The sequence below is a fragment of the Amblyomma maculatum genome, chromosome 6 (genome assembly GCF_055883805.1).
Source record: "Amblyomma maculatum isolate TAMU_Amacu chromosome 6, ASM5588380v1, whole genome shotgun sequence".
Taxonomy (NCBI): domain Eukaryota; kingdom Metazoa; phylum Arthropoda; class Arachnida; order Ixodida; family Ixodidae; genus Amblyomma; species Amblyomma maculatum.
Window position 1 is genome coordinate 139,934,242 of NC_139349.1, and position 27,729 is coordinate 139,961,970.

At 47.1% G+C, this 27,729-nt stretch overlaps 2 protein-coding genes across 2 annotated transcripts in view; one reads left to right on the forward strand and one right to left on the reverse strand.

Annotated features, from left to right (window-relative positions):
• LOC146186885 (uncharacterized) overlaps positions 1-11,757 on the forward strand; it is a 91,946-nt gene extending 80,189 nt beyond the window's left edge. The window contains exons 10-12 of the mRNA XM_084608135.1: positions 1,430-1,597; positions 9,072-9,203; positions 11,581-11,757. Of these exons, the coding sequence (XP_084464261.1) occupies positions 1,430-1,597; positions 9,072-9,203; positions 11,581-11,757 (477 nt within the window). The remainder of the gene's footprint in view (positions 1-1,429; positions 1,598-9,071; positions 9,204-11,580) is intronic.
• Positions 11,758-16,003: 4,246 nt separating this feature from the next.
• LOC146186886 (uncharacterized) lies at positions 16,004-16,528 on the reverse strand. Its single transcript, XM_084607482.1, has one exon. It carries the CDS (start codon positions 16,526-16,528, stop codon positions 16,004-16,006), a length of 525 nt encoding a protein of 174 aa, XP_084463608.1.
• Between the last annotated feature and the right edge of the window lie 11,201 nt (positions 16,529-27,729).

Here is a 27,729-nt window from a genome sequence, read left to right on the forward strand (position 1 = left end):
ATTGTATCATTACAATTTCTGGTTCTAGTGACTGAGGATTGACTGGTGTGTTATTAGCCATGACGAGGTAATGTAATCATTGTAATTTGCCTATTGTATATGCCTAATCAAAGAAATAAAAAAAATGTAGAAAGGGGAAGTTCAAACCTGTCAAACTGCTCAGAATAAAAAGCCAATGCTTTGTGAACCTAAAAAATGAAAATTAGCGTGTGTAATTGATCTATAAGTTAATGGAAGTCATTGAAGAAATGAAGAATTAGAAAAAAGCGTGTTCAAAGATGTCAAAATGTTCTGAATAAAAAGCCTGTGTTTGCTCATGATAATTACCGATGTGTAAAAAATGAATTTAAAGGTGTAAAACATCGTCCGTGTGTGTGCAACGCTGTCACATTATACCCTGAACGGCTGAGTTTGTTTCCCTAATTTATTATAGCGTGAGCATTGTACGGCGATGTTTGCGGTTTCATGTCATCACGAGCTTGTCCACACCATTACTTTCGAAAGAATGAGTTCATAAAAAAAATAATGGTTGCGTCAGCATAAACAAACCCCGTATGGGAAATCGGGAGGTGCATGTGGAATAAATAATTAAAGCGAATTGTCAATCAGTCTTTGTAATAGCCTTATCATGAACGAGCGGGAAAGGGGGTCATTTGCGTGTACAAGTGGGTGGGAATGGTTAGGAAGTGTGTAAAGCAACGTAATCAAGCAACTGCAGTCTGAAAAATTCCGAGAGCACTGCAGAATCTGCAAAGGAGAAATGCGAAAGCAAAAACACTGCCGCTGCACATGGTACATTGCGCGCCCCCTTGTTGAACAAAACCAACGTTCTGTTGAACACATCAAAGTTAATCGGCGTTCTTTAATTCGTTTACAGGAAAGGAAAGACGCTCAATCTGCCACTCGCGGCATACCGCTGACACATCTCGCAGATTACACGACATGGCTCAGGCTTAGGCATTTCTTCAGTGCAGATTCTGCAGTGATCTCGGAAAATTTTAAATTTTACGATTGGTCACAGCTTGCGTGGCTGACCGATATGGTATATCACCCTAAAACACCCACGGCTTTAGTGTCTAAATGAAAGTACTTCTTCGCTGACTGATAGAATGCGACCAGTTTTACTTTGATATTCAGTTTTCGTATTCAATAACTAAAGCAAAAGTTCTACAAAGTGATGCTTCGAACTCGACGCCTAACAATTCTAGAATAATTTCTTCGTGCAGCCTTTTCCTTTGACAGAAAATACCTTTTTTGCGTCACTTACTTCCTCTCTTAAGGCTCTGACATGAGCTAAATTGTACTGAAGCTACGCAGAAAGGATCGATTTCTTCATGTTTATGATATACAAGCGCCATATTGGAGAAGAGCGAAGTGCGTTCGCTTGTAGGCTGTTCCTTTCGTTGCTGTGACGGCTGTGGCTGGTCAGTTCCAGGCCATGGATTGGGTGAACATGAGCACCTCGTGGAATATCTACCCGTCGGTGGCCATGTCGCTGACATTATGCACGCGCGTCTACATGACTGCTACGCAAAATGACGCCCAATTTGGGGATGCCTGCGTGAACGGCGCCACCCCACCGGGCCCCACGGAAGAGGTGAGACGACATGCCAGCCCCAAACGCCTGTGCACCCCCTTGGCTGCTGGTTTTGGCCCTTACTATTTTCTCTACACTTGCCGCTATCCGGCCTCGTACTTCTAAAGGACGCGGATCCAATTTCAATGCGCATTAAAATGCATGCCTTTCTAGGCTCATGGCCTGCGGAAATGCCTGCCGGAAATGTTCGCATGAACTCAAAATTTAAGAAGAAAAGCATGAGAGCAAAGCAGAACCTGCAGGAGAGAATTGTGAAAGCCTGAGCGTTGTTGCTGCACACCGTATATACTCGCCCCTTGTATAGCTGTTGCTGCCAAGGCCAGGGCTCGTACAGCACAGTAGTAATCTCGTTTTCTTGGTCCAGGTTCGTTGCAGTGCTCTTGTCAGTGTGAGATTGGACGGTGCACTGCCGCTGCTGTCGTGGGGCTTTCCCTGGCGCATGTTCTTTGCAGTGCTCCGGCAGCTTTGGTATTCGCGGTGCGGACAGACAGACAGACAGGAGGACACACAGATAGACAGAAGGACAGGCAGACAGACAGGCATAAGGACAGACAGAATGCCAGATAGACAGACGTAAGGACAGACAACAGGACAGACAAACAGACAGAAGGAAAACACACTCACAGAGGAACAGACAGACAGAAGCAGACAAAAAGACAGACAGACACACAGGAGGACACAGACAGACAGAGGGGTCGACAGACAGAAAGACAGACAGACAGACAGACAGACAGACAGACAGACAGACAGACAGACAGACTAGATAGATAGATAGATAGATAGATAGATAGATAGATAGATAGATAGATAGATAGATAGATAGATAGATAGATAGATAGATAGATAGATAGATAGATAGATAGATAGATAGATAGATAGATAGATAGATAGATAGATAGATAGATAGATAGATAGATAGATAGATAGATAGATAGATAGATAGATAGATAGATAGATAGATAGATAGATAGATAGATAGATAGATAGATAGATAGATAGATAGATAGATAGATAGATAGATAGATAGATAGATAGATAGATAGATAGATAGATAGATAGATAGATAGATAGATAGATAGATAGATAGATAGATAGATAGATAGATAGATAGATAGATAGATAGATAGGTAGATAGGTAGATAGATAGATAGATAGATAGATATATAGATAGATAGATAGATAGATAGATAGATAGATAGATAGATAGATAGATAGATAGATAGATAGATAGATAGATAGATAGATAGATAGATAGATAGATAGATAGATAGATAGATAGATAGATAGATAGATAGATAGATAGATAGATAGATAGATAGATAGATTATCAGCATCCCCTTTTATAATGGTGTGGTGAGAAGTATCACCTAGGTCGTAATACATTTAGTGCTCAATTTTTTTAGGTTAACTCATTATTTCCTTTGAACTGTCCAACACAACTTCCTTGACCTTTTCCACCAATCCTCAATTCGCCTCTTAATTACTTCCACTGTTTCATAATTCAGCCAGCCATGAATGTCCTCAGACCAAAGTGCTTCTCGAATTCCTGTGTCAGCGTCGTGCACTAGTGGTTGAAATCTCTACATTCGATAATAATATGTTCCATGCTTTCCTTGCTTTGCACGCAGCAGCAAATGTCATCTGTGCTGTAAACTTTTGCCGGTAGCATTGCGTCCTCAAGCACTCAATCCTAGCCTACCACTACCTCCGAACTTGTCCAAAAACGTTTCCTTTTGAATTTTCATAGTCGCCCTATAAAGTTCCATCGTCGGTTTGTCAAGCATTCTCTTTTGCCAATGAAAAATTTTTTTAGGATTTTACATTTTGTTTCAAGCTGATGTTCCATCATTTGCTTCCCCGTGACATTTGTATTTATTTGCAAGCCATCTAGGTATTCTCCTCCATGTCGTATCTATACTACACCGGTACATGCATCTGATATTTGCTGTCCAGCTAAATTTCCATTCACTTTCCTCAACCATTCTTTATAGTGCCCCAAGTGTGCTTCTCCCGCACTTCGAACGTCGACTATCCTATATCACCTTGAACTGCCACATTAGAAGTTGCTCCATGGCGCCCCCAAATCAAGTTTGCCGACTGCCGTCTGCTTTATTTCAAGCGCCGAAGTTGAGGCACATCCCAAACACACCACAGTTTGTGAACTTCAAGCCTTCTACCACTGTGATTTTCCGAATTCCTCGAATAACCTCGTATTTGTTATATATCCAGTGCCCACGCTTTTCATGAGAGCAGTGTTTCTTTTTCCTTTGTTTGCAATTTCCTCTTCGTGATACCGCAAGTAGTTTGCGTCATCATTTCTCCAAGTACTAAAGGTGATTGTACGCTTTAACTCTAGGTATCTCTAAGTTTTGTAACGTGATAGTACCGGGCGCATCATTGAAAACCATGGCTCCTAATTTTTCTGGGCTACTTTTTAATCTCAGAACATCCGTCTCTCTTCGACAGCTGTCTGCCAAGTCTTGGAGGCATTTCTGGCTATCTGCTCGAAGGCCAATAGCACCTGCACGCATCAATTCTTGTGAGCAGCAAGTTTCCAGTTGACCCGTGTTCCGCCATGACATCGTAAAACCCAGTCCGTTTGATTGTAACATGCGTTCAATTACTCAGATATAGACAATGAACAGAAGTGGTTATAAAGGACATCCCTTCCTTACGCCTGTATTCACAAACGTTCCTCGATTACGCTACCCCTCCCCTCCGTGGAGTGGAGAACACAGCCGCTTCTTGAACGCCGCTTGGCATTTCCTCCGACAAGGTCTCCTCGAGAATACGTACTCCACTTGAAGCAGTGCAACTGGCGAATGGGGAAGAAACTGAGGTGAACATTTGGCCAAAACCTGCGTGCTGAAGGGTGTAACCCACTCAGTTTGTTCATGTTGAGTCTTCCAAACAAATGTCGCAAGCAAACTTGACGTTAACAGTGTAGCGGAACTTGTTTTTCTGGTTGGATGAAATAGGGGCTGTGAAAATGGCTGAGAACACTTTCGCATCTGGCAACAGCCCCTGCAAGTGACGTTTAGTTTACGTAAAACATGACGTAGGCTTTGAGAAATGGTGTGAATACTGCAGTTTATTTGTTTGGTGTGAGACTACGTTCTCGTTTTGGCGCTGTGCCTATTTTTTTTATTACCGGGCTTCGAGAAACATCAAAACACATTACTGTAAACAATTATGCGCCGCCAACTCCTACAAACATGACTCCGGCCTTCAAAGGGCTGGGCGAGCGGTGAAAACCAGCCTGTTGCTTCGTAGCGCATAGCAGCGCATGTACACTGAATTAGACTCTGCAGAAGCAAATGCTGCCTGCGGTTTCCAAACAAGCTGGCAACCGTAATTGAAAACGTGCGTCGAAAGTCATACCCTTCGCCGACTGCCAATATCCCACTGTAGAACGAGCAAACCAACGCGCTCCCTAGAAAGCACAGCGCGTCCGAAGACGATAGTAAGTGCCATCAGGCGACGGGAAGGCCACTGATGAGCGGGGTGCAGCCCAGATGTGCACACAGCTTTACCGCACCTCCGTTGCCCTCAGCTTACTCATGCAACACGTTTTCCCCACACAAGTTCGCCGCCGTCTGTAGAAGCCACCACGTAGGCGAGCCACGGAAGGAGCGCGCTGCTGCTGAGTTCGGCCACGGGTGAGCTCACCATTAACAGCGCGCCTCAACGTTGCACTCGGTAGGCTCGGAAATGTCATTCAGTTGTCCGGTGACGACTTGAAATCTGCCCGCGCCACACAAGCGCAACACAATAATTCGTTCTCCGGTGACGACTTGAAATGGGCCAGTACCACACAACCGCAGCGCTATGATTCGACGATCAACACAGCACAGATGTCGGTGGCTGATCACGGTTATCCATGTTCGGCATGAGCGACAGCGACGGCAGGAGGATAACCATTGTCGCTTCCGTAAACCTCTAACGTGCCATAAGTCCCGGGTGGCTGTGACTCTCAGCCGATGGTTTGGAGAAAAGTTCGGTGTATGTTCGTCGTATCCAGTTTCGTTATAAGTTTGGTATACCGGTGGAACAAAGTTCACACAGCGAGCGAACGATGAGAAGTCCGCCATGTTTACAAGTGGAGTGGCGGTCGAGAAGCGGGCCAAGGTAGTATCGTCGCCGACTCGAGATTCTCGAGAAAACTCATGTTTTCTCCGCCGCTGGAGGAGCGATTCGAGAGGAGGTTTCTTTCTGAAACAAAAAACAGGCCTCCACGGCTGCATCGAGTAGAAGTTCGAGTGAAGGCGTGTTCGTGAATACAGCGGTAAGCCCCCGTTTAAGCACAACTCTTTTTGCATCAGCCTAGTGCTGCCACTTCGCTGCTACGTTATTCTCCTAGCAAATATCTTTCAATAAACTTATCGTTTCCTTGCCCATACCCTCCTTTACTAGCATTTGCAACATTAGAGCGTGTTCTACATATCGTAAGCCCCTTTGATATCTAAAAACGTACTCCACAGTGGTCGTTCTTCAATTTCCGCGATTTCAATGCATTGTGTGAAAGCGAACAAATTATCGTTTAGTCTATGACCATGCCTGAAGCTGTTCAGCAGTTGTCCTAATACCCTCCTCGCCCCTCTCCTCATTCCACCCTTGTAATTGATCTTTGATTGCCTGCAATGGTATTCCATACAATACCGATGTCACTGTTAACGGCATAAAAGAATTCATACGATCTTTTTCACCTCTGCGTTTTTATAGAAGGCTCATTCTACTTTCTCGCCATCTTACTCGGATATCTTTGTTCTTCTGTGTGTCACTTAGAGCAGCGTACAAGGTCGTCGTTTTTGTTTTTTTACCTACGTAACCCTGCATTTAGTTTCATTGGCATTGCGTCGAAACCTGTTGCTGCATGAAAATCCAATTTTTCAATGCCGATGATAAACACTTCCTCTATGTAACGATTAGTATCAAGATTAATAACACTGCCGCCGTCACACTCTCTAAAAAGCACTTCTAGCTGTTCGCAAATGACTTGCACAGCCTCTTCGCTTTTCAGTATATTATCATCTTCGTTCTTTATATGTCTCGGATCTCGGCATGTGCCTTCAGATTGTTCTAGAACTTTCTAGGTGCCTGCTTATTGTCTTTTGAATATCTGCCATCAACCTGTCGGTGGTAGCATATATGTTTTCTTGTAACAAAACATGGGCATGTCTCTTTTGTTTTCTTTGTTGTATTCATCCAATGTCTGCTGAAATTTAGACAACTTTTTTGGCTGTTCGATGGGCCTTGAAAGCTTCGTGGTGGATTTCTATTGCTTCTTTAACAACACATCAACATTTTGGCTTCTTTTAGCAACTCCACTCGTTTTCCCTTATCACAAAATCTATTTCGGTCTGAATTACTTCCATGACCGATTTCAGCCTTTTTTGTGTGCTGCTCTACCGCTTTTGATATGGCCATCAAATGTTGGTCGTTCATATACCAAAATCCGCACTGTACCTCATGTTTCTGCACTCCTGCGTTATCCTAGCCCCTATACCCAAACCTTACCATTAAGCTTTTGTGGTCGCTCCTATATTTACAATTTATTTATTATTTTATTACTATTTATGCTTTCCTCGTCAATTTTTATCGCATCTAGTCTTTCATATACACCTCCCGCCAGTATGCGGTAGTCAATACTGGAGTGGGAAACGCCAGATTCCCACGTGATTACACAATATCTTCTCTGTTAACATTAATAAGGTCGTGCTGCTCATTGTTCATCATTTTTCCGTAGCAGTCTACAAATCCATCCAAATCTTCTATGCGAGTATTCTCATATCTACTAGCGTGAGTACCTCCCCTTTGCTTCCTATTCGTCTGATATCTTTCTGTATACATTTCTTCACAGCTTCCTTTTCGACCTTATGTTGCTCTGTCCGCAAGTGCACTACTTCTAACAGTACTTCTTTGCCAGCCATGTTACATATAACTATTACATGCTCCTCATATCGTTTGTTTACTCACTGCCAAGTAATTCTATGTCTAATCAATACTCCTACGCCACCACATTTGCGTTCTCCACGCTGTCTATTACAACTTGCGAAACTGTAATCTGCGATAAGCGGAGCTTCTTAAAGATCCCCCATATCCCCCATACATCGCAATAATCTCTGCTTCTACCTGTTGCTTGATTTCAAGCCAATTTACTGCTGATCTTTCTACCCAAATATTATTCTAAGCCATATTGTTGGCCTTAGTCTTCTTCCTCTATCTTTTCTTACGACTCCTCTCAGTCTCATTGTGTCTGCATGGTTCTCCAGGGCATCTTTCGTGCTCAGCGAAATGGCCTTCAGTGCAGCCCTTAGAAGCCAGAAGTTGCCCTTCGTCATTTACACCCCCATTCTGAGCGCCTTTGTGCCCCATAAAGGGCTACAGTTCTACCCGCAGGGCGCCACCCTAATGTTTCGCCCATGCCTATGTTGACATTAAAAAGTCAGGCACGCTGGCAAAGCAGAACACTTATCGCGGAATCTTGTGGACAGATCTCTCAAGCAGATCTCGCGCACGCGAGATTTTCACCATGGATCAAGAAAGGCTCTCGTCTCGAGTCCTTCATGTGCTGTGCGATGTGAGTGCGCGTTAAAAATCACCAGGTAGTCGAAGTTAGTCCTGAGCCCTGCACCGCAGCATCCCTTTCTCTTTCCGCTTTAATTCCCACCGTCCTCCCTTTCTCTACGAACAACGCGGGTCAGGTGTCCAGAGAAGTGCGACAGATGTTGGGATTTTCCTTTCCTGTGAACCAATTATTACTTAATGAGCTGTCTCCATCGGAATTCGAAACATTATTCCTCCCAGCACCAGCCAAGGGCGCACGCGAATCAGCCATGCCGGGCTCATCAGAAACCGACTGTAATTCTTGTCTAGTGCAAGGATAATAGTAGCGACAACCACGAAAATGCATTCAGTGATAATAGTATTTAATGATGGTAGTAGCGATAATTTTAATGGTGACGATACTGATAGTAGGAATGAGAATGACGATGCAGGTATTGAAGATAGTCCGGCAAGGTGACGTTCGCCATTTTCGCTCTTAATCAGGTTCAAGTGCAATCCTGTAACATTTTTTGTAATTTTCGGAAAAACACACACCGCACCGCACTAATAAAGGGCCGTATAGTTGTTTCGCTATGAAGATTAAGCTGCCACGTAGACCCCAATACGTTTCCCTTGTGGCCGGGGTTCCTAACGGACGAATACAGGTTTTCTACGGACCTACCAACGACATTTCTTAAGATAATATGTTTTAAATTGTGCGTAGTAAAATAATAATTCTTACGAAGGCATGGCGAGTCCCTAACGAAGCTGTGGAATTGATATGTCGATTTGATCGTCAAGGTCGTCACCTATACAAAGATAACTTCGAGATACTTAAGATGACATTTGTCAGATAGTGGTTATGATGCCCGGACATCATCTATGCACACTGATTTTACAAGACTTTGTACGTTCTACTTTTTTTCAGTACTGCAATGACCCCAGGGCATTTTATCTCGACTTCATCCACGTGCCAGACGAAATTGTTGCGTACGCTGTTCCGGTTAACTATACCGAATACTTAACAACTTTTGAAAACTACTACACTGCTACGTTCAAGGTGAGGCACTTAAACTAAGTACGCTGCACCCTGTCGTTTGTTTTCGGTCGGTTCCGGAGAAGGAAATAATTATCCGTTTAGTTTTCCAGCAAGAAGCATTGCCGTGAAGAAAGTCAAAACCTGCGCCAAAGAAGCCATTGTCACATTTCATGAACCGGTTAAAATGCTCTTCTACCGACATCTGTTGCACTGCACACTGGTTAGCCAACGCAGTTAGAACTTAACTTCAGTGAGTCAAATGAGCACCGCGGATATAATACAAAGCTTTATCAAAGCCAGACAGACGGAAACACATACACTTGGCTCGCGCTATAATCACCTGACGATTCTAAAACCCAAACATTGCTGGAAAAAGTGAATTTTTCGCCGAGCTTTGATCAAGCTTTAATGCGGCTAAAACCAAGCAAGGTGTACGCACTTGACTCCTATGCCGCCTATGAATTCCGGCTTTAACTAAGCCGTATGAACATGCTTTCCACGCATAGTTTTAACGTGCTTGAATCGAAGTCCAAGATCACTGGAAGGTTGATTCCTATTGCATCTTTTCACATCAAAGGCGCAATCCTTGTTGGCAGCTACTCCCAACTTTCTCTTATGTGGTCTCATTAAGTCTAATTCTGGATCAAGATATCTGTACTTAGCCATGCCAACTGCAATCCTGCCACCTGCGAGCACCATTCCCGTGATATTTTATCCAAAAGTTGACGCCTGATTTATTTAGTAAATTGTCATGTAACGAAATGGCGTTCATTGTTTGGTTGTGGCTCGCAGCCGCCGTAAGCTTGCAGGTTTTTAGAGCTAGACTTAAGCCTCAGGGTCATCATAGTTCGGTGGTGTGTGTGATACGGCCTCAAAAATAAGCATACGACATGTCACCACAGAAGCCACCGCACAATGCGCTTGCGTTACAAAATGGGTATATCAACAATTTCAAGAAAGATCGCATCATGAAAACGGCGCTTGCGGCAACGTGCGTCGTCCCCAAGGACAGACTGACATGTATGGGTGTCGGCATTAAAAACGTATTTGGAATACTTAAGCTCCACCCTGAAACTATGACGTCACAGTGCATAGTCTATCACCCCGAATATGAAGCCCCGCTTTAGTGAGGCCGTATGAATGCGCCTGCACGGCTTAAGTGTTAACGTGAATGCCAGCGTCCTGCAAAGCTGTTTCTGATATCACTCTGTCATATTAAAGCTTAGACACGGGTTGACAGCTCGGCCAAGCGTAACTTCTAGCACTATGCTCGTGATTGTTTGCTCGCAATGCCGATGCCGACATAGGCGACGGAGGAATTTCTGGTCAACGTGGCCTTTAACGGCATTGTTTTATTATTGGCAGCAGCAGGCAAATATAAAATATATATATATATATATATATATATATATATATATATATATATATATATATATATATATATATATATATATATATATATATATATATATAAATATAAACACTGCAGACCAATCTAAAATGACTTTTCACCAGTCAATAAAACACAATGCAGTTCTTGCTATATTAAAGCGCAAGCCTTTTTTTCCGCATGATTGACGTAATCAAATTCCATGCGCAGAGAATGTGGCCACAACGTGCCCACCACAGCGGATGCCAAATTTCAAGGTTAAAGGTCAAATGTTAAAATGTTAACGTCATAAGTCAAAATGGAATGTCAAAGGTGTGTTTTCGCCCTGAGAAACAGTGGGTCCTCTAGTAAAGTGACAGAAATGCCAGGACAAGCCTTCGAATCTCCATGAAAATATACGTGGCGCCACTGCGCCTCTGCGGAGGACACGAAATAGAGTTTGCTGTCAGCTCCTGAGGCAGTCTCTCTCTGGACGCGGTAGCTATTAAACGAACGAGGTGAGCTAAGCATTCTCCCATGCCTCCTAATGCTAAATGGGTTCACGCTACCGACACTAAATAATAAAATAAATGAGTATTACTAACCACGAGAAGCGAGTGGTACTTGACGGACCCTTGACTCTCAAACTGCCTAAAGTGCCTCCTAAACGCTACAGAAGACACAGCCGGCTTTCATCTTATCTTCTAGAGGGATCTTCAGTGCCTTCCTCAGTATTTTTAACAAGCAGGTAAAATAACTTGTTTATAAATATTTTATTTCATTCAAAAAGTACTGTAAAAATAAAGCCTTCTACAGCTAACTACAGCGCAAAAGAAAACTTTAGCCCATTTTATTATTACAAAGAGTTCGCATATCGGGATCCGTTCCCTCGGAGACTGCCACCTCAGCTCGCGCCTGTTGCCTGTGCTTCAGCACACGCAGTTTCCTGCACTGTAACGCGGACAGCACTTGAGACTCGCCCAAAGATAGTTCTTCATAGCCATCTTCTGCATGCGTCCTTCCATGCAGTTGTGCGAGGTCAGGCACCGATACGGATCGAACGTGAGCCTGGCCCTGTTCGACATCGAGTGCGAGGACTGGGCGGACGCGTGCACCTCCACGTACTCACAAGTCGTCAACGGAAGAATCAGGATCATCCAAATCTACCGATACAGAGAGAACCAGACGGACCCCACCTGTCCGTGACGAAAGATACCATCCCACCTGTTGCCTCTTTATTATGAGGCCGCGCGTCCACCTTTTAAGTGTCGTACTTGCTGGCGCATCTCAGGATTTATAGCCCTCTTCACGACAGTGCAAATATTCCTTTGTGTGAAAACTTTCTGCAGCAAATCTGTACGAAGTGCTTTAGAACTATGTTCTTTGCTTCATGTCAAGCGTGTATGCGAAATTCACGCAGTAGTTTGAGTATTATCCCTGGCGTGGTGATATATGTGCTATGACTGAATGTAAATTTAGATGCACGTTGCAGTTTACGATGCTGGAACGGGAAATGTGTGCGCACCCTGGTCTCTACTTTATATAGCGTATCCTTGTAGCGCGGTATTTCAGTCTGTATTTAGTCGTGTGTTATAACTTGTAAGTGACGTGACATTTTGTCTCCTGCTTTATGGGATATCAAACAGAGTATCTAGTTCTATCGAGTATACTAACTACTCGATGGGCTCATAGTCGTAAAGGATGCTCCATGTTGATTAAGTGTTCAAAATATACGTATGCTAAATAACGGCCCTAGCTCTTTACACAAGTCGCAATGAATCGATTTCTTGGGCTAGACAGCACAGCAGTTCATTATCGGTCCTAACACCATTGGTATGAGTCTAATTACGTCTTATTCCGAAATACTCTTATTAGAGGAACCTCATCTGGGCTTTACTCCAATTTGTAGCCTTGTTTTCATATAAATAACTAACTTTTAGATTGAATTGCGGTTACTCAGAAACTTCAAAGCTTGCAAAATTGCTCTTCGTCACAACCTAAGCAGCAAATAAAGTGCTTCAATAAATTCCTCTCCTTCGTTTATACTCTGCGGTTGGTGACTTTTTACGAAAAACGTTTGAGTCCAATGGTTTCAAAATTACAACAGCAAAGCTAAGAGGCAGGAGAGGTGACAGAAGAAAGCATTCGAGAAATGACAGACCAAGCGAGGAGAAAATGTAAAGCTGCGAGGCAGATTGAGATAACTGGCCGAAGAAGGGCAAGTTTTCGTACTAGACGTGATTGATAAATTGCAACTCACCTTTTCTGAGCCTAGAAAGTTGTTATCGGTGATTAAACCCGCGTTTACTATAGTCGTGCTCTCAAAAATCAGTTGGCGCCACCTATTTTCCTCCACAATACAGACACCTGAGAAGACAAGGATGTGGCTTGCTGGACTCAAGTGACATCCTCGTGTATATCTTAATGGAGAGGGAACGTCAAAAGCGAACCCATATCGCAAACAGGTGTATAGTTTTCGCCTAATGCAATGCATTCCTTATCTGTAACAACAACGTATCGATCCCAAGACGTGCTCGCATTTTCCTGACTTTTCCGACCTGAAGGAACACTAGCTGCCGAACCCCAGACATCTTTCCATCGCTGAGGACGCTCTGGAGGCAGGCGACTATCGCAAATGCTGCGTTCCTATGGTGAGCGTTTGTACACTCACAGTGACAATCTGCAGGCTTTATTGTTTTTTTGCTTAACACTGACATTTTGGTTTCCCACGCCTGACTCGTCTGTGGCGTCGCCGTTGTTGAAAAGTGCGAATACACCAACAGTTCACTTGGTGCGGTTCGCATTCCACGGGTGCACAGGAGGCAGCAGCCGCTCCTTTCGGCCAAAGCAGCTTAAGTAGATATGCACTACCTCTCATGTCCTGGGCTATATATTGCGATAGGGAGATTTCTGCTTTTTTTTAATTCGGAAAGTCCGGCAAAGGTGAGTCAGCGGGCTCTGCAGCGATCATATTCGCCTTTTCTCTCCATAATAACGTTATACATCCCTTTGCCTTTCTTCCAATGGCTGTGCTGGCCTGACGACATTAATGGGACCACATTATTATAAAATATGAGTTCACTCATGATTACGTCCCGCCTGGGGGCACAGTGGTCCCGACATCCGACTACTGTACCGAAACAACCGGCCTCGAACCCGACCGCCGGCAGCTGCGTTTCGATGAAGGCGAAACAGAGTGGCATCCATGTGCTGTAAAATGTCAGTGCATGTTAAAGAACGCACTCAGTCGAAATTTCCTGAGTCCTCCATCAAATAACCTGAGTCGCTACGGCACGTTAAACCCTACCAACGAAACCATCACTCATGGATACTCTTTCTGCAAACCCAGCAGAAGATTGGCACAGCATTAGAAAAGTGGGTATTGTGTAAATAATTGCCGGGGCAGCTTGCGCGCATCCATTTTTGTAGCGAGAGCTACGTTACCTGCGGTCTCGCTGTGGCGCTCGCTTCGCCAGTTCTGCGCAAGGGCGAGTAGCCGAGTAACGTCAGAGCAGCGCAGCTGATGCGCTGCGCCGACCGCGGTGCATACGTCGCCCGTCTCCGACCGAGGAGTTTTGCGGTCTGCTGCGCATGCGCGCGTCACCGAGGGTGTCGCGTGCACAAGGGGGAGCGCAGCTGATGCGCTGCGCCGACCGCGGTGCATACGTCGTCCGTCTCCGACCGAGGAGTTTTGCGGTCTGCTGCGCATGCGCGCGTCACCGAGGGTGTCGCGTGCACAAGGGGGAGAGTTCGCCCATGCAGACCACTAGTGCGCATCCCCGGAAACCAGAGCTATTTTCTGTTCTGTCTGCACGAGGCAGCGGAGGTGGCTCAGCTATAGAGCCAGTAGCAGGCCCGTGCATTTTCTTTTCCTTCTTTCTACAGCCACAACAACAGCAACAGAGTGGAGCAACAAGGGCGCTGCGCATGACATCAGAGCTCTGGGCCGCCGCGGCTGCCTTCCAACTCCACTGCCGACGGAGCAGAGACAGAGCAGAGTCTTAATCATGACTCGTGAGCAAACCCGGTGTGAAACTTCTTTTTTTCAGCAGGAATACGTTAAGACGGTTGTGCAAGAAAGTCAACCAAACAATTAGAAAGAAGGCATGTGAAAAAAATCACCGAAAGATATTTGTGAACTGTTGTTGTGGTGTTGCGTACAAGACTCCGCTGTCATGCGGCCCATTTTACACCGGTGAAACTGAATGGTGCGTGAATGAGCGACTACGTGAGCACGCGAAAAACAGAAAACCGGTCGGGGCGAAATAACATAGTCTTCCATTTTACTGATTCCAAGGACTATGAAGCGTTTTTAAACCATATCACAATCATCGCCAAATATAAGGATCGTACCTCACGCCTAATTTCAAAAGCATTTAACATTCGCAATTGTGGTGATACAATGTATCAGTCGACCTTCGGTAGCGCTATTCCCACAACAGCTTACCTATTTCAATCAGGGACGGTTTTGATAGCTCCCGTGTAGATCTCGGGACCAGGATTATGCCTCAATTGATTTTTTTCCTTGCGCGCTTTGGCTATCTGCTTTATGTTGTTCGTTGTGTCGCAATAAACCATTTGGTTGTGAGTCAGGGCATGTGTCTACCTCACCTTTCTACTCGTCCTGTCTGGTAGCGCTGATTCATTTAGTTCACCTTTAGCTATTTAAATTTAAATGTCCCTGAAAGTAGACTGCAAGCCATACAAGCTGTTTTAGATGGCTACAGAAATTGAATCTTCCTGGGGCTGATAACTAGCGATAATGCCATTATCGTGTCAATGCCTTTAATACTGCTGCCTGCAAGCCATATAAGCTGTTTTAGCTGACTATTGAAGCTAAATATAACAGTAGTTACAGAGCAATCTTTAGCTGTCTATAGAAATGTAAATACCTCTAAAGCTACAGACTGCATGTCAAAGAGGCAGTTTTATCTGGCTACTGAACCGTGCATATAACCATGCATGTATAAGCTAAAGCCCAGCACCCATACAGTTATCTTTAGTTGTCTATAGAAATTTCCGTGCTTCTAAAGCTACCGACTGCAAGTCATATAAGCTGTTTTACTAGCTTTAGAGGTATATGCTCCTGAAGCTATACACTAGTATTTATGCAGTTATTTGTAGTTGTCTATAGAGATCTGAACGACTCTTAAGCTACAGATTGAAGGCCATGTCAATTAAAGCTAGCTAAGAAAACTACGTATTCCTGACGCAATAGATCGGTCTTCATACAGCTGCTTTAGCTGCCTGTAGAGATGCAAATGCCTTAAAACTGCAGACTGCAAGAAATTGTTTTGGCTGGCTATGGAATATTGTACAGTCCAGCCCACTTATAACGAACTTGATCGTCACGCGGCATTTGTTCGTTGTATCCAAAGTTCGTAGTATGTGGACAATCTATACCATGGACCACCTATACGGGCAAAAAGAGCAAGCGAGACGAAAGTTAACTTTATTTTTGAAAAAAATCCGTGATGCATGTCTGCTTCTTCAAAGCTGATCGCATCACTGCCGTTTCTAATTTTGCCGGCGTAGTAATATGTTCATCGCCAAGGCCTCTGCTGCACACGAGTTCCTTAAGCGACGCGATGTAATGGATCGCGGTTGAAGCGTTCACAGCAACCGGCGGTAGAGCAGCATCTTCGTAATCGTCCTCGTCGGTCTCTGGGCAGTCAGAAAGGGCTCGCACTTCACGCACAATAGCTTCATCAGTGCATGGCTCCGCAATGTCGGCGTCGTCATCAGCAGAAACTAAGTCGTCCCAGGCAAAGTCACGTCCGGCCAGCTGCGTGTCAACGACGCGTTGCCACACATCCTCGTGCGATCGGCCTTCCGGTTTGTGATCTATGGCGTCCTCGGTGCCTGGGCCCATAAAACCCGCCTTGCGGAAGTAATTTGCTATGCACTCCGCGGTGAGTTCCATCCACACCGCTTTCAACATCTCCACGGCGGCAAGCAAGCTGATGCGGACTGGCATGGCTGCATCAATCGCGATCAACAAGCGTTGGATGACGCGCCGCCGGTAGCACACCTTAAACGCATGAATGATGCTCATATCCAGCGGCTGAATTTTTCAGGTTGCATTGGGAAGCAAGAACAGCACTGTCACCGCACTCAAGGAAGGCTGCACATGGTGCGCCGCACACTTACCCAGCATGAGCAGGATCTTCCTGTTTTTTTCGTGCCAAGTCGCGGTCGAACTCGACAAGCCACTCGGAAAATACGTCACGACTCATCCAGGCTTTTGTATTGTTCTTGTAGCGTACGGGCACGTAGCTTTCAAAGCATCGCGGCTTACTTGACTTGCCAATGACAAAAGACAGCCGCCGGTCACTGCCGTCCATATTGACACACAGAAGAACGGTTATGCGCAACTTGCTGTTCTTCCCTCCTGCGCACTTGTCGCCTTTCAAGGCATGCGTTTTAATGGCAACATCTGATAAAACAACGCAGTCTCGTCGGCATTGTAAACGTTCCGTGGAGCATAGCTCGTGATTGTTGGGAGGTTGTCGGAAAGCCACGCATCGACGTCCTCGTTCACAGACGCGGCCTCGCCGACGACCGCCTTGAAAACAATTCTGTGCCGATCCTTAAACCGCTGCAGCCATCGATTGCCTGTGCTGAAATCGGGCAAGTCCAAAAAGAAGGCGAAGTCTTTAGCCTTGGAGAGCATCAGCGATCCACTGATCGGAACGTTGCGAGACCGGGCGTCAGCGAACCACTTCAGCAGTGCGTCCTCAACGTCCGCGTAGGTCGCCTTCCGAAGGCGCTTTCTAGTCGTCGGGTCGGCATTCACGGTAGCACCAAGAATCTTTTCCTTGCCCTTAGCAATGGTTGAAATGGTCGATTTCGACAGTTCGTACTTCTTGACCAGTTCGCAGTTTTTTGCACCTTGAGCAAGTTCATTAACAATGGCCATCTTCGTTGCGATGTCGACAGCTTTTCTTTTAGCACTTGAAGAGGTCGGCGTACAGTCCTCCATCGCACGAGGCGCAAGTCAAGCCCTTGGGCTCACGCGTTGAGGCAGCCTTCAACTCTCCGATCTGGGAAAGGCACGGATGCGGAAACGATGTCAGTGCCATCGCATAGAAAGAATCGACGGCGCAATGCCCTCAGCGCGGGGTGGCAACGGAGCAACAAATGAAAAACCGGTTTGAGCCGGTAGAGCAGGCGCCTGACTTTCCGGATTGGCCGACGCAGATCACGTGGATGCATCACAGCGACGCGGGCGGCGCCACTTTCTCTTTAGTCACCGCGCGCGCGCGCTTTTTCGTTTTCACTTTTCAACGCGCGCTTTTTCTCTTTTTACTTTATTTTACCCGCAAAAGGAGCGCCGGAGGACGCTTTGTGCGCTCTGGGTTCGCGTCGTGTCAGGAGAACACAAAGTGCGCGAAATTCGCCTGCCGCGGGTTCGCAGTCGAGCGAAACCGCGCCAAACACCGCCGGCTCGGTCGACTACGGGGGCCCGACAGCTTCGCGTTCGCTCTAACCGAGTGTTGAGACCACAACAGGTCGTTCTATGTGAGACACTGTGCCATTGCCCTAATATATATTTTGACGGTAGCACCGCCCTCGTTCGTACTAAGCAAGCGTTCGTTATATCTGCGGCTGTTATAAGTGGGCTGGACTAAAGACTATAAAACCAACACCCATACAACATTTTTTAGCAGCCTATAGGAAGTCGAGAATGCATAAAAATACCATAGGTTTGAATCCTTCAACTTAGCCTCCAAATTGAGTAAGAGTTGTGTGCTATATGGAACAAGAAATCGTATGATACAACCCGGAAAGATGTGCGACAAACGATTTTTTTCGCAAGATATATTTGAATTTCGAGGCATACACGAATACGTACACATAGACATACATTTAAAGGTGCTTATATTGTCAGTTCAAATTGTTCTCACGGGCTGCCTCGGGGTTGAATAGTTTAGGACACGGTAAATCGTATGAATTCCACCGCAATGCTTTACGACACATTCATTGCATCACACTCTTGGTAGTAGGTACAAGTAGTGGGACTATTGTATTCGCATGAAGACCACTTACGGTGAGTACCCCCGACACACAGTGTTGTTCGTCATGGGGACCACTGGCCGATTAAAAATTATTTGGGCAAAGAATTGAAAATAAACGTCCGAAGAGGTATAGCACGGGTTTATGGACCTGTCAGCAAGCTGTACAACCGTCGTATAGCATTTATAGCTGGCCATATAAAATGCTAACAGCAGGAGTCCATGGGATTGGTTAAATACGTCTATAGCATTGACTATAGCAAAACCTATTCACTTCCATATGGACACCTATATCTTTCTGGATTAATTATCAACAACCGACCACAGCTGACCATTCAATTTGTACCTGACGATAAAAAATGCCGAATACTGCAGTAAATATGCAATCAGAAGTTTAAGCAATAGGTTAAAGACTTCTACAGCGTTGACGCCGGGTAAAATCTCTATTCCATTAAACAGATTTCTCTCTTTTTTGGCCAATTATATATAGCCTACCATACAAATTTCTATAGCTGACCACAAAAATTTGTACTTGCCCGCGGGAAATGCTAAAGACTTCAATACGTAGGCAATCATAATCTATAGAATAGATTAGGACGTCTATGGCACAAAGTATAGCAAAAAAAGTATAAATTTTTGGGCTAAATATCTATTCCCGATCATACAAAGGATTTCCCATAGCTAACGATGAAGTTTGTACCTATGCTATAGCCTGCAGTACGTAGGGAACCATAAGTCTATACAAAATTTAAAGGTTTCAATAGATACACTACGAAAAACTTAAAGACTACTATTGGACCGGATATTTTGGACAAATATCTATACCCGAACATGTAAGGGAGTTCCTATATAGTTAAACGAATGTAAGATGGAGTCCGAAGGCAGACTCCGCCCGCACCATTAACGTATCATAGAAAATTTTAGCATGGGGGCATTGAGGTTCATCTACACCTATGCTCACTCCAGCGTGTTCAAACAACCTCACAGGTACTTACGTCACTGCTGTAGGCCATCTTTAGAAATCAGTTAATCTTGGAGTGCCACTGCACTCTTGTAAAATTTTGGATTCGGTTGCTGCCACACAATTCAATGTTCTGGTTACGCACGCTTTGCCGACCTGTGAGCATTTTATATTAAAAGCGCATTTCGCTGAGTTATCAATGCACACACTAACTCCGAAACAAAACAAATAAAATGTTTCTCACTGTAACAAATATTTTAACAAGAGCGGCTAGCCGGCACGTAGAATATCTGTGCTGATGACAGTTTGGATTGGTCCAAGGTAGTAGCTGTAGCTGTGCAATAATGCAGTTAATCTCCTACGACCAACACACCATTTATTATGCTCCCCGTGTAAGGGGCCGACGACACCAACGGATAAGCGCGAGGAGTCGGGGAAGGTATATAAGGCTATGAGCCCAGCGCCTCTTGGCAGTCTTGCAGCATGAATGGATGCTGGCGGTGTGCAAGCCAGGGGGACACCGCAAGGCACCTGGCGAAGCACGCAAAGCCATTTAGGATGACTAGCGTTAGTAGCCAAATGACATTCAGTGAGTCCTCGAAGTGGAATATATAGACGACATTGTGAAGAGCAGCTTGCACGCACCGCCTCGGCTCCGCAGTCGCAGGTGAGACGCCCATGCACGCAAGCACCCGATGAAATGCGGTGGCGGGCACCTAACAAAAGCAGTGCGCACGTGGCGACAGGCGAGTGGTGGCAGGACCACTGATCACTCTTTTCTTTTTCCCTTTTTTTTGCGCTGCTTAGTCGGGGACGCGAATTTGGCAAGGAACTGAAGGCGAATGGGGGAGCTACTCGCATTCACACAAAAAATAAATAATGAAAAATAAATAAATAAATAAATAATGACTTAGTTCTGCTCCCCGCCGGGGTGGTGCAGTGGTATGACGCCCGATTACTGTGCCGGAGTTCCCGGGTTCGAACCCGACCACGGCGGCTGCGTTTCGGTGGAGGTGAAACAAAGTGGCGTCCGTGTGCTGTGCGATGTCAGCGCACGTTAAACATCCCCAGGTGGTCGAAATTACACCGTAGCCCTCCACTACGGCTCCCCTTTCTCTCTATCCACCTTCACTCCCACCTTCATCCCTTCTCTTACGGCGCGGTGCAGGTCTCCACAGAGCAAGTGTGACAGATACTGCGCCTTTCCCTTCCTATGAACCAACCAACCAACCAACTTAGTTCTGCTATGCCTAGATAAACGTAGCGAAAAGCAGTGACTACGATCGGGATCAGAAGTTCATTTCTCCAGTCTTCTGCGCCGTTCGGCAGAAGCTAAAATTTCCTTGGCTTCCATGCCTAGCGCGTTCTATGATTCGTTTACAGGAAAACAAAGGCGCCACATCTGTCGCTCTCGGAAGGCAAGAAGCGCCGCCCGGCTGTGTTGGAGCGAACTCGTTCCCGCTTGCTCCTCATAGCTGACGGCAGATGGGTGACGTCACATCCTTGACATCATCCCGAGTGACTTAACTATTTGTCTTTGATACTTTGAAATTGCGCGTCAATTGCAGTATATATCACTCGCGGAATTCCGCTACCATCCTTCACGGTACACAAGCGGAATTATGAAAAGCGGTTCACGATCCGTTGCGTGGCACAGCGGTAGAGCGCTCGGCTAGGGACGTAAGGGATGGAGGTTCGATTCCCGGATAGACTGAATTTTTTTCTGTTGCGAAAGCAATACTTCTAGCACTTTTCTGTCGTCGGTGGAGGTCGTTCCTTCGCTCCGGCGCAGCTGCGGCGCACGACCACGTTACAGCTTGGCGTCACGACTAGAGGAGAGCAGGGACCCCAACTCGTCTCTTCGGCCGTAGTCGTTCCTTCGCTCCGCGCGGCGGCTACCACGTGACGGCCTCTTCGGCCCGCCGCGTGAGGGCGCTCGCTAGGAAAGGATAAAGGACGGAGAAATAAAGAGCATTAAGCAACAGGTGAAAAACACAGAAGGTAAAAATTGGATAAATTCGATGGTAAAGATACAGAGTGTGGAATTATACCGAAAGTGGAAAATGCAGATCAGGAAGGAAGATTCCTTTGAAAACTCAAGAGGCAGTGCCCTACTTTTTGAAGCTAGATCACGGTGCCTTAGAATACGCAGCAACAAAAAGAAATCTAACAATGGAGATGACGCATGTGCTGTATGTGGTAACTCCAGTGAAACAATTGACCATATTATACTCGAATCTAATGGTATCCATCCGGAAGTTGATGCAGGCGCAATCACTGTTCCTGAAGCTCTGGGGTTTAGAGATACCAGTGGCCGGGTGAATAAACCGGCTGTGGAAATTAGCAAAAAACGACTGGAAAATTGGTGGCTTAAAAGCAGAGAAGTTACATAATGGTAGTGACGTAGAAACAAAAATTTAATAAATAGAATGATGGTTTAGTTAACCAATCTAAATCAATTGTAAGGTGTTTATTAGAGAACCAAGACCGCAAGCAACGTCCGCAAACCAAAGCGACGGGGGTAGCGTTCGAATCAACAGTGCAGTGCCAACAAGGCTCCGGCTCCACTTCGTCTACCTCTTCGGGTTGGCGCGTGAGCTGATGGCGATCAGGATTACTACAATACCCCCCGGCGGAAAAGGAGCCATCCTGGCGACTCATGGTGAGGAAAGGGTAGGGGGATCATAATACGGCTTGAGGCGGTCGACATGTACAGTTTCTCGGCCGCGGCGGTGATGGTCTGAAGATGGGTTCAAGGGCTCTACTACGTAATTGACGGGAGAAGATTGTTCGAGAATGCGGTAAGGTCCATGATAGCGCGATAGGAGTTTGGATGAGAAGCCGGGTGCAGAGGAAGGCACCCAGAGCCAAACGAGCGCACCTGAGGGTTATGAAGGCGCTGGATTTGTAGGGTCCCGGTTATGCTTTTGTTGAGCCTGGTTCTCCGTTGTGAAGGAGCGCGCCAATTGTCGGCATTCTTCGGCAGATGTGTGCGCTTCAGACAGTAAAGTGGTCTCTGAAGCGTCGGGGTGGTAGGGCAGGATAGTATCCATGGTGGACGTGGGTTCACGACCACATATAAGAATAAAGGGGGAGAACCCAGTCGTAGTCTGCGTAGCCATATTGTAGGCGTACGTTACGAAAGGCAGCACTTGGCCCCAATTAGAGTGAGCGCTATCAACGTACATGGCTAGTATATCACTAAGAGGGCGATTAAATCGCTCAGTCATGCCGTTCGTTTGGGGGTGATACGCTGTGGTGCTCCGGTGAATGATCTGGCACTCTTTGAGGAGGGCTTCGACAGTGTCGGAAAGAAACGCACGTCCGCGGTCACTGATCAATTCTTTCGGTGCGCCGTGACGAAGAACGAGGCGATGCAGAATAAACGAAGCAACATCCCGTGCGGTGGCAGACTGCAAGGCCGATGTTTCCACGTAACGGGTTAGGTGGTCAACGGCTACGATGACCCAGCGGTTGTTAGCCGACGTGGTCGGAAGCGGGCCATACAGATCGATACCGACACGGTCAAAAGGGCGGCTGGGGCAAGGCAATGACTGCAACGGAGCGGCTGGCTGAGGGGATGGATTCTTGCGACGTTGGCAGGCGGTACAGGATCGGATGTACTGACGAATGAAGCGGTACATGCCGCGCCAGTAATATCTCATACGCAGTCGAGAATAGGTTTTAATGACACCTGCATGGTCGCATTGGGGATCGGCGTGGAAAGAGGCGCAGAATTCAGCACGGAGGTGTCGCGGAATCACGAGAAGCCACTTTCGCCCTGTAGGATGGTAATTGCGCCGGTATAAAAGTCCATCACGAGTGGCGAAGTGGTGGGCCTGACGACGAAGAGCACGTGACGGAGACGGCTCTGCGGGCGTAGACAGGAATGTTAAGAGGGAGGATATCCATGGATCCTTCTGCTGCTCAGATTTCATGTTGGTAATGTTGAGCGGCGACATATCGTAGGCACAAACGAAGCCAGCCGTCGAGTCGTTAGGAAGCGGTGAACGGGAAAGGGCATCAGCGTCGGTGTGCTTGCGTCCAGATCGATAGATGATGTGGATATCGTACTCCTGAAGACGTAACGCCCAGCGGGCGAGGCGGCCGGAGGGGTCTTTGAGGGAGGATAGCCAACAGAGCGCGTGGTGGTCGGTAACAACGTAGAATGGGCGACCGTAAATATAAGGACGAAACTTGGCAATGGCCCATATGATGGCCAGACACTCCTTTTCGGTCACAGAATAGTTCGATTCCGCTTTCGTGAGGGTACGACTAGCGTACGAGACGACATACTCGGAATATCCAGGTTTCCGTTGAGCAAGAACAGCACCCAGACCTACGCCGCTTGCATCAATGTGTATTTCGGTCAAGCAGGCAGGGTCAAAATGGCGGAGTATAGGGGGAGAGACCAGTAGACGGCGTAGTGTACTGAACGCGGCTTCACAGGCTGGTGACCAAGAGGAGAGGTTCGGGCCTCCGGCGAGAAGTTGCGTTAAAGGGGCGATAATACTGGCGAAGTTGCGGATAAAACGGCTGAAATACGAACATAAACCGATAAAACTCCGAAGTTCTTTCAAGGTTGTGGGCTTGGGGAAGTCTGCGACGGCACGAAGTTTGGTAGGATCCGGTAGAACGCCATCTTTGGATATGACATGACCAAGTATTGTGAGCTTGGTAGCGGCAAAGTGACATTTCTTCAAGTTGAGCTGTAGGCCGGCTTCAGTAAGGCACGTAAGAACACGCTGAAGGCGCGGAAGACGGGAAGGGAAATCTTTCGAGAAAACGACAATGTCATCTAGATAACAAAGACACGTTTCCCATTTGAGCCCACTGAGAATGTTATCCATCATTCTCTCGAAGGAGGCGGGGGCATTGCACAGTCCGAACGGCGTCACATTGAATTCATACAAGCCATCAGGAGTGATGAAGGCTGTTTTCGGGCGGTCAGCGGAAGCCATCGGTACTTGCCAATAGCCAGAGCGCAAATCTAGCGACGAAAAGAACTCTGCTCCTTGCAAACAATCTAGCGCGTCGTCAATTCGTGGTAGTGGGTAAACATCTCTGCGGGTTATCTTATTCAGACGCCGGTAGTCCACACAGAAGCGGATCGTGCCATCTTTCTTCGTCACCAACACTACAGGGGAGGCCCAAGGGCTATGAGATGGTCGTGTGATGCCCCGTTGAAGCATATCGGCGACATTGTCACGAATGACGCGGCGCTCAGTGGGCGACACGCGATATGGTCGCTGCCGCAGGGGAGCATGAGGACCAGTGTCGATTGCATGAGAAACGGTCAAGGTGCGGCCCAAGGAAGGCTGGGACACGTCAAAAGATGCACTGAAGCGTTGAAGGAGGGCGACTATTTGGTCCCGTTGGGCGGACGGAAGGTCGGTCGCGATAGCTCGATGAAGGGCGTCGACAGGAAGCTCATCACTAGTAGAAGCACAAGACGTCAGGGCAGCGGCGTGAGGAAAAACTTCAGGTTCGGAGAACATGTAAGTGCGATCAGGGTCCAGCTCTTCAATGTAGCCGAGGCACTCCCCGCGAAGAACAGCCGTTGGGCAGGGAAAAGGGTTGGAAGCCTAGATGGCACAGCTGCCATCAGAAATTGTTAAAAAGGCGAAAAGAAGAAGGAGGCGGTTATGGTGGGCGTAAAGAGAACAGGACTAGGGAGGGCAGATGTCGAAATAAGGGGAACGAGAACTGAAGAAAAGGGAGGAATGTCGGTGTCTGCAGCTACAAGGAGTTTAGCAGGGCGCACAGGCGGGTCACACAGGGAAACATTACACACAGGGGAAAGCTCAACTTCAGCACGGGCACAATCAATCATAGCACTGTGAGTTGACAGAAAGTCGTAGCCGAGGATGATGTCGTGGGAGCAGTCGTAAAGCACCACCATCTCGACGAGATACGTAATGTCTTTGATGCAAACTCGTACCGTGCACGCTGCCACAGGGGTGATGCGCTCTGAACTGGCTGTACGAAGCGAAAAGGCAGAAAGCGGCGTCGTGACCTTGCGAATTTTGCGGCGAAGGGCATCACTAATTACGGAAACGGCAGCACCTGTATCCACCAGCGCAAGAACGGGAAAACCTTCTACGAACACTTCAATGACGTTGGCGGGAGTAGGCGGAGGACTTAACGAGTTCGTCAAACGCGCAGTTCTTGCCTCCGGAACTGCGGCATTTAGTTTTCCCCTTGCGTAGGGCCCTATCGCCGGAGCATTGGCGAAATGGAACGTCGGCGAGGCGAAGGCGAACGGCGTGTCGAGTCTGAGCCCGCGGTGGAGACGATCCAGAAGAGACGTTGCTCAAGGGCGGCTCGGGATCGTAGTGGTACTGACGGACTGTGTTCTCAGGATGAAGCGGGTGCTATTAGAGCTTGCGTTGCTGCTTTTAACTTCGCCCTTCGCTGCGTCCGCCCAACTGATTCTGTCACGGGAGCGCGAACGCTTAGCGTCGCGTTTGTTCCTGTGAGATGAGTCACGGTCACGCGACGCGCTGCGCGACGCTCTTTGGGATCCGTTACGGGAAGCACTGCGCGAGTGAGAGCGTCCGAGACGTGGAAACGTGCTTGAGTCGAGTGCTTGCTTGTGATGTTCTTCGGCGTTACTGCGTTCGACTGCTTCCTTTTGCTGTTCTTCGGCGTTACGGCGTTCCCATCTCCGTCGCCGCACGACGTATGGAACTTTGTATTTGGCTTTGCAGACGCGGTCCCCGGTGGGGTGTTGCTCACCGCTAAGCTTGCATTTGGGGACACATGTTTGGCCCTCTCTTGGATTAGAAGCACCGCATGCAAGGCACACACGTGCGTTTGGTGTAGGACACACGTCGCGCCTGTGGCCGATTTTGCCGCATACCTTGCAAACTTCTATTTGCTTCTTGTAGAGACTGCACGGGTACAGCGTGGATCCGTATCGCACATGCTCAGGAACCTTGATACCATTGAACACTACGATGACTGTCGTCGTATTTCCGATACGCTTCGCACCCGCGGCGAGGGGGTTGTACTTGGTTACGACCTGCTGCATTATTTCAGCTTCACTGTCTTTGAGTGATATGCCCCTGATCACGCCCGTGACTGTGTCGTGGGCGGCCGTTCCATAAGCACTCACTTGGTACGTGTTGCCTTGGACATTAATAGCTTGAATTCGAGCATACTTTTCCGCCCGCTCTTCGCTCGGAGTGCTGATCACCATTATGCTCTGCTGCGCATTGGGGCACGCTGTATCCTCAGCTCGATCTGGCACCTCAATTCCTGCTGCCACCATGATGGCAGTAATGACGCATGCAGCTCCTGCCTTGTGAATATCGAGCCCTCCGCGGGGGCGCACGACGATCTTAATTTCTTCTGCTGGCATGGCGGGCATGCGAGCCGCCCGAATAACTGCGGCCCTAACGCTCTTGATGAATTTAGGGTTTTTCTGGGAGCTCGGTGTATCAGGTTGAGAAGTAGACTCACCCGGCGTTCCTTGCAGGCGTGGTCGGCTCCTGTGCCCGCCGATGTGCAGCCATCCGGGCGAGCGTTGAAATTCCTCGGGGGTAATTTCTTCTCCTGCTACTTGTACGCTCATCGGGGAAACCTGGATGTTATGCACCGAAGTGGCGGCGGAATCCTCCATGTCGTGGCTGAAGTACGGCCGGCTAGGCCTAGCGAGCCCTGGGTTCGCTTCGGCCTATAGCGTCTCCTCTTGGCGGTGAATCAGGAAGTCCGCTAATTCGAAAATGACGCACATTTGATAAAAGTCAGGTATCGGATGATGGCAGATACCTTCACGAACACGGTGGTATTAAAAACTTCTCGATCCAAACGCGAAAGCGTTACTTCGCTATGTTCACAGATTTCTTTTCGCAGGCCGCGTCCGCAAAATCGAGTCCGCAGCAGTTACGAGTAATTGAGAACTGATAGAGGTAAATGAGTGGTGTCAATCGATAGAGGCTGGCGTAATGCTTCTGCAGAAAGAGTAATTAGACTAATAGGTTAATTAGCTAATAAATTACTGGCAAAAAATGTAAAAGATGTCCGCAGCAGTTGTGAATAATTGAGAAGAGGTAGAGGTTATTGAGGGGTGTCAATCGATAGAGGGTGACGCAATGTTCTGTCCGAAATATTAAGTAGGTAAATAAACTATTTGGGTAATTATTAGAGGCAAAACATGCGAACTTGGGTCCGCAGCAGTTATGAGTAGTTGAAACGTCG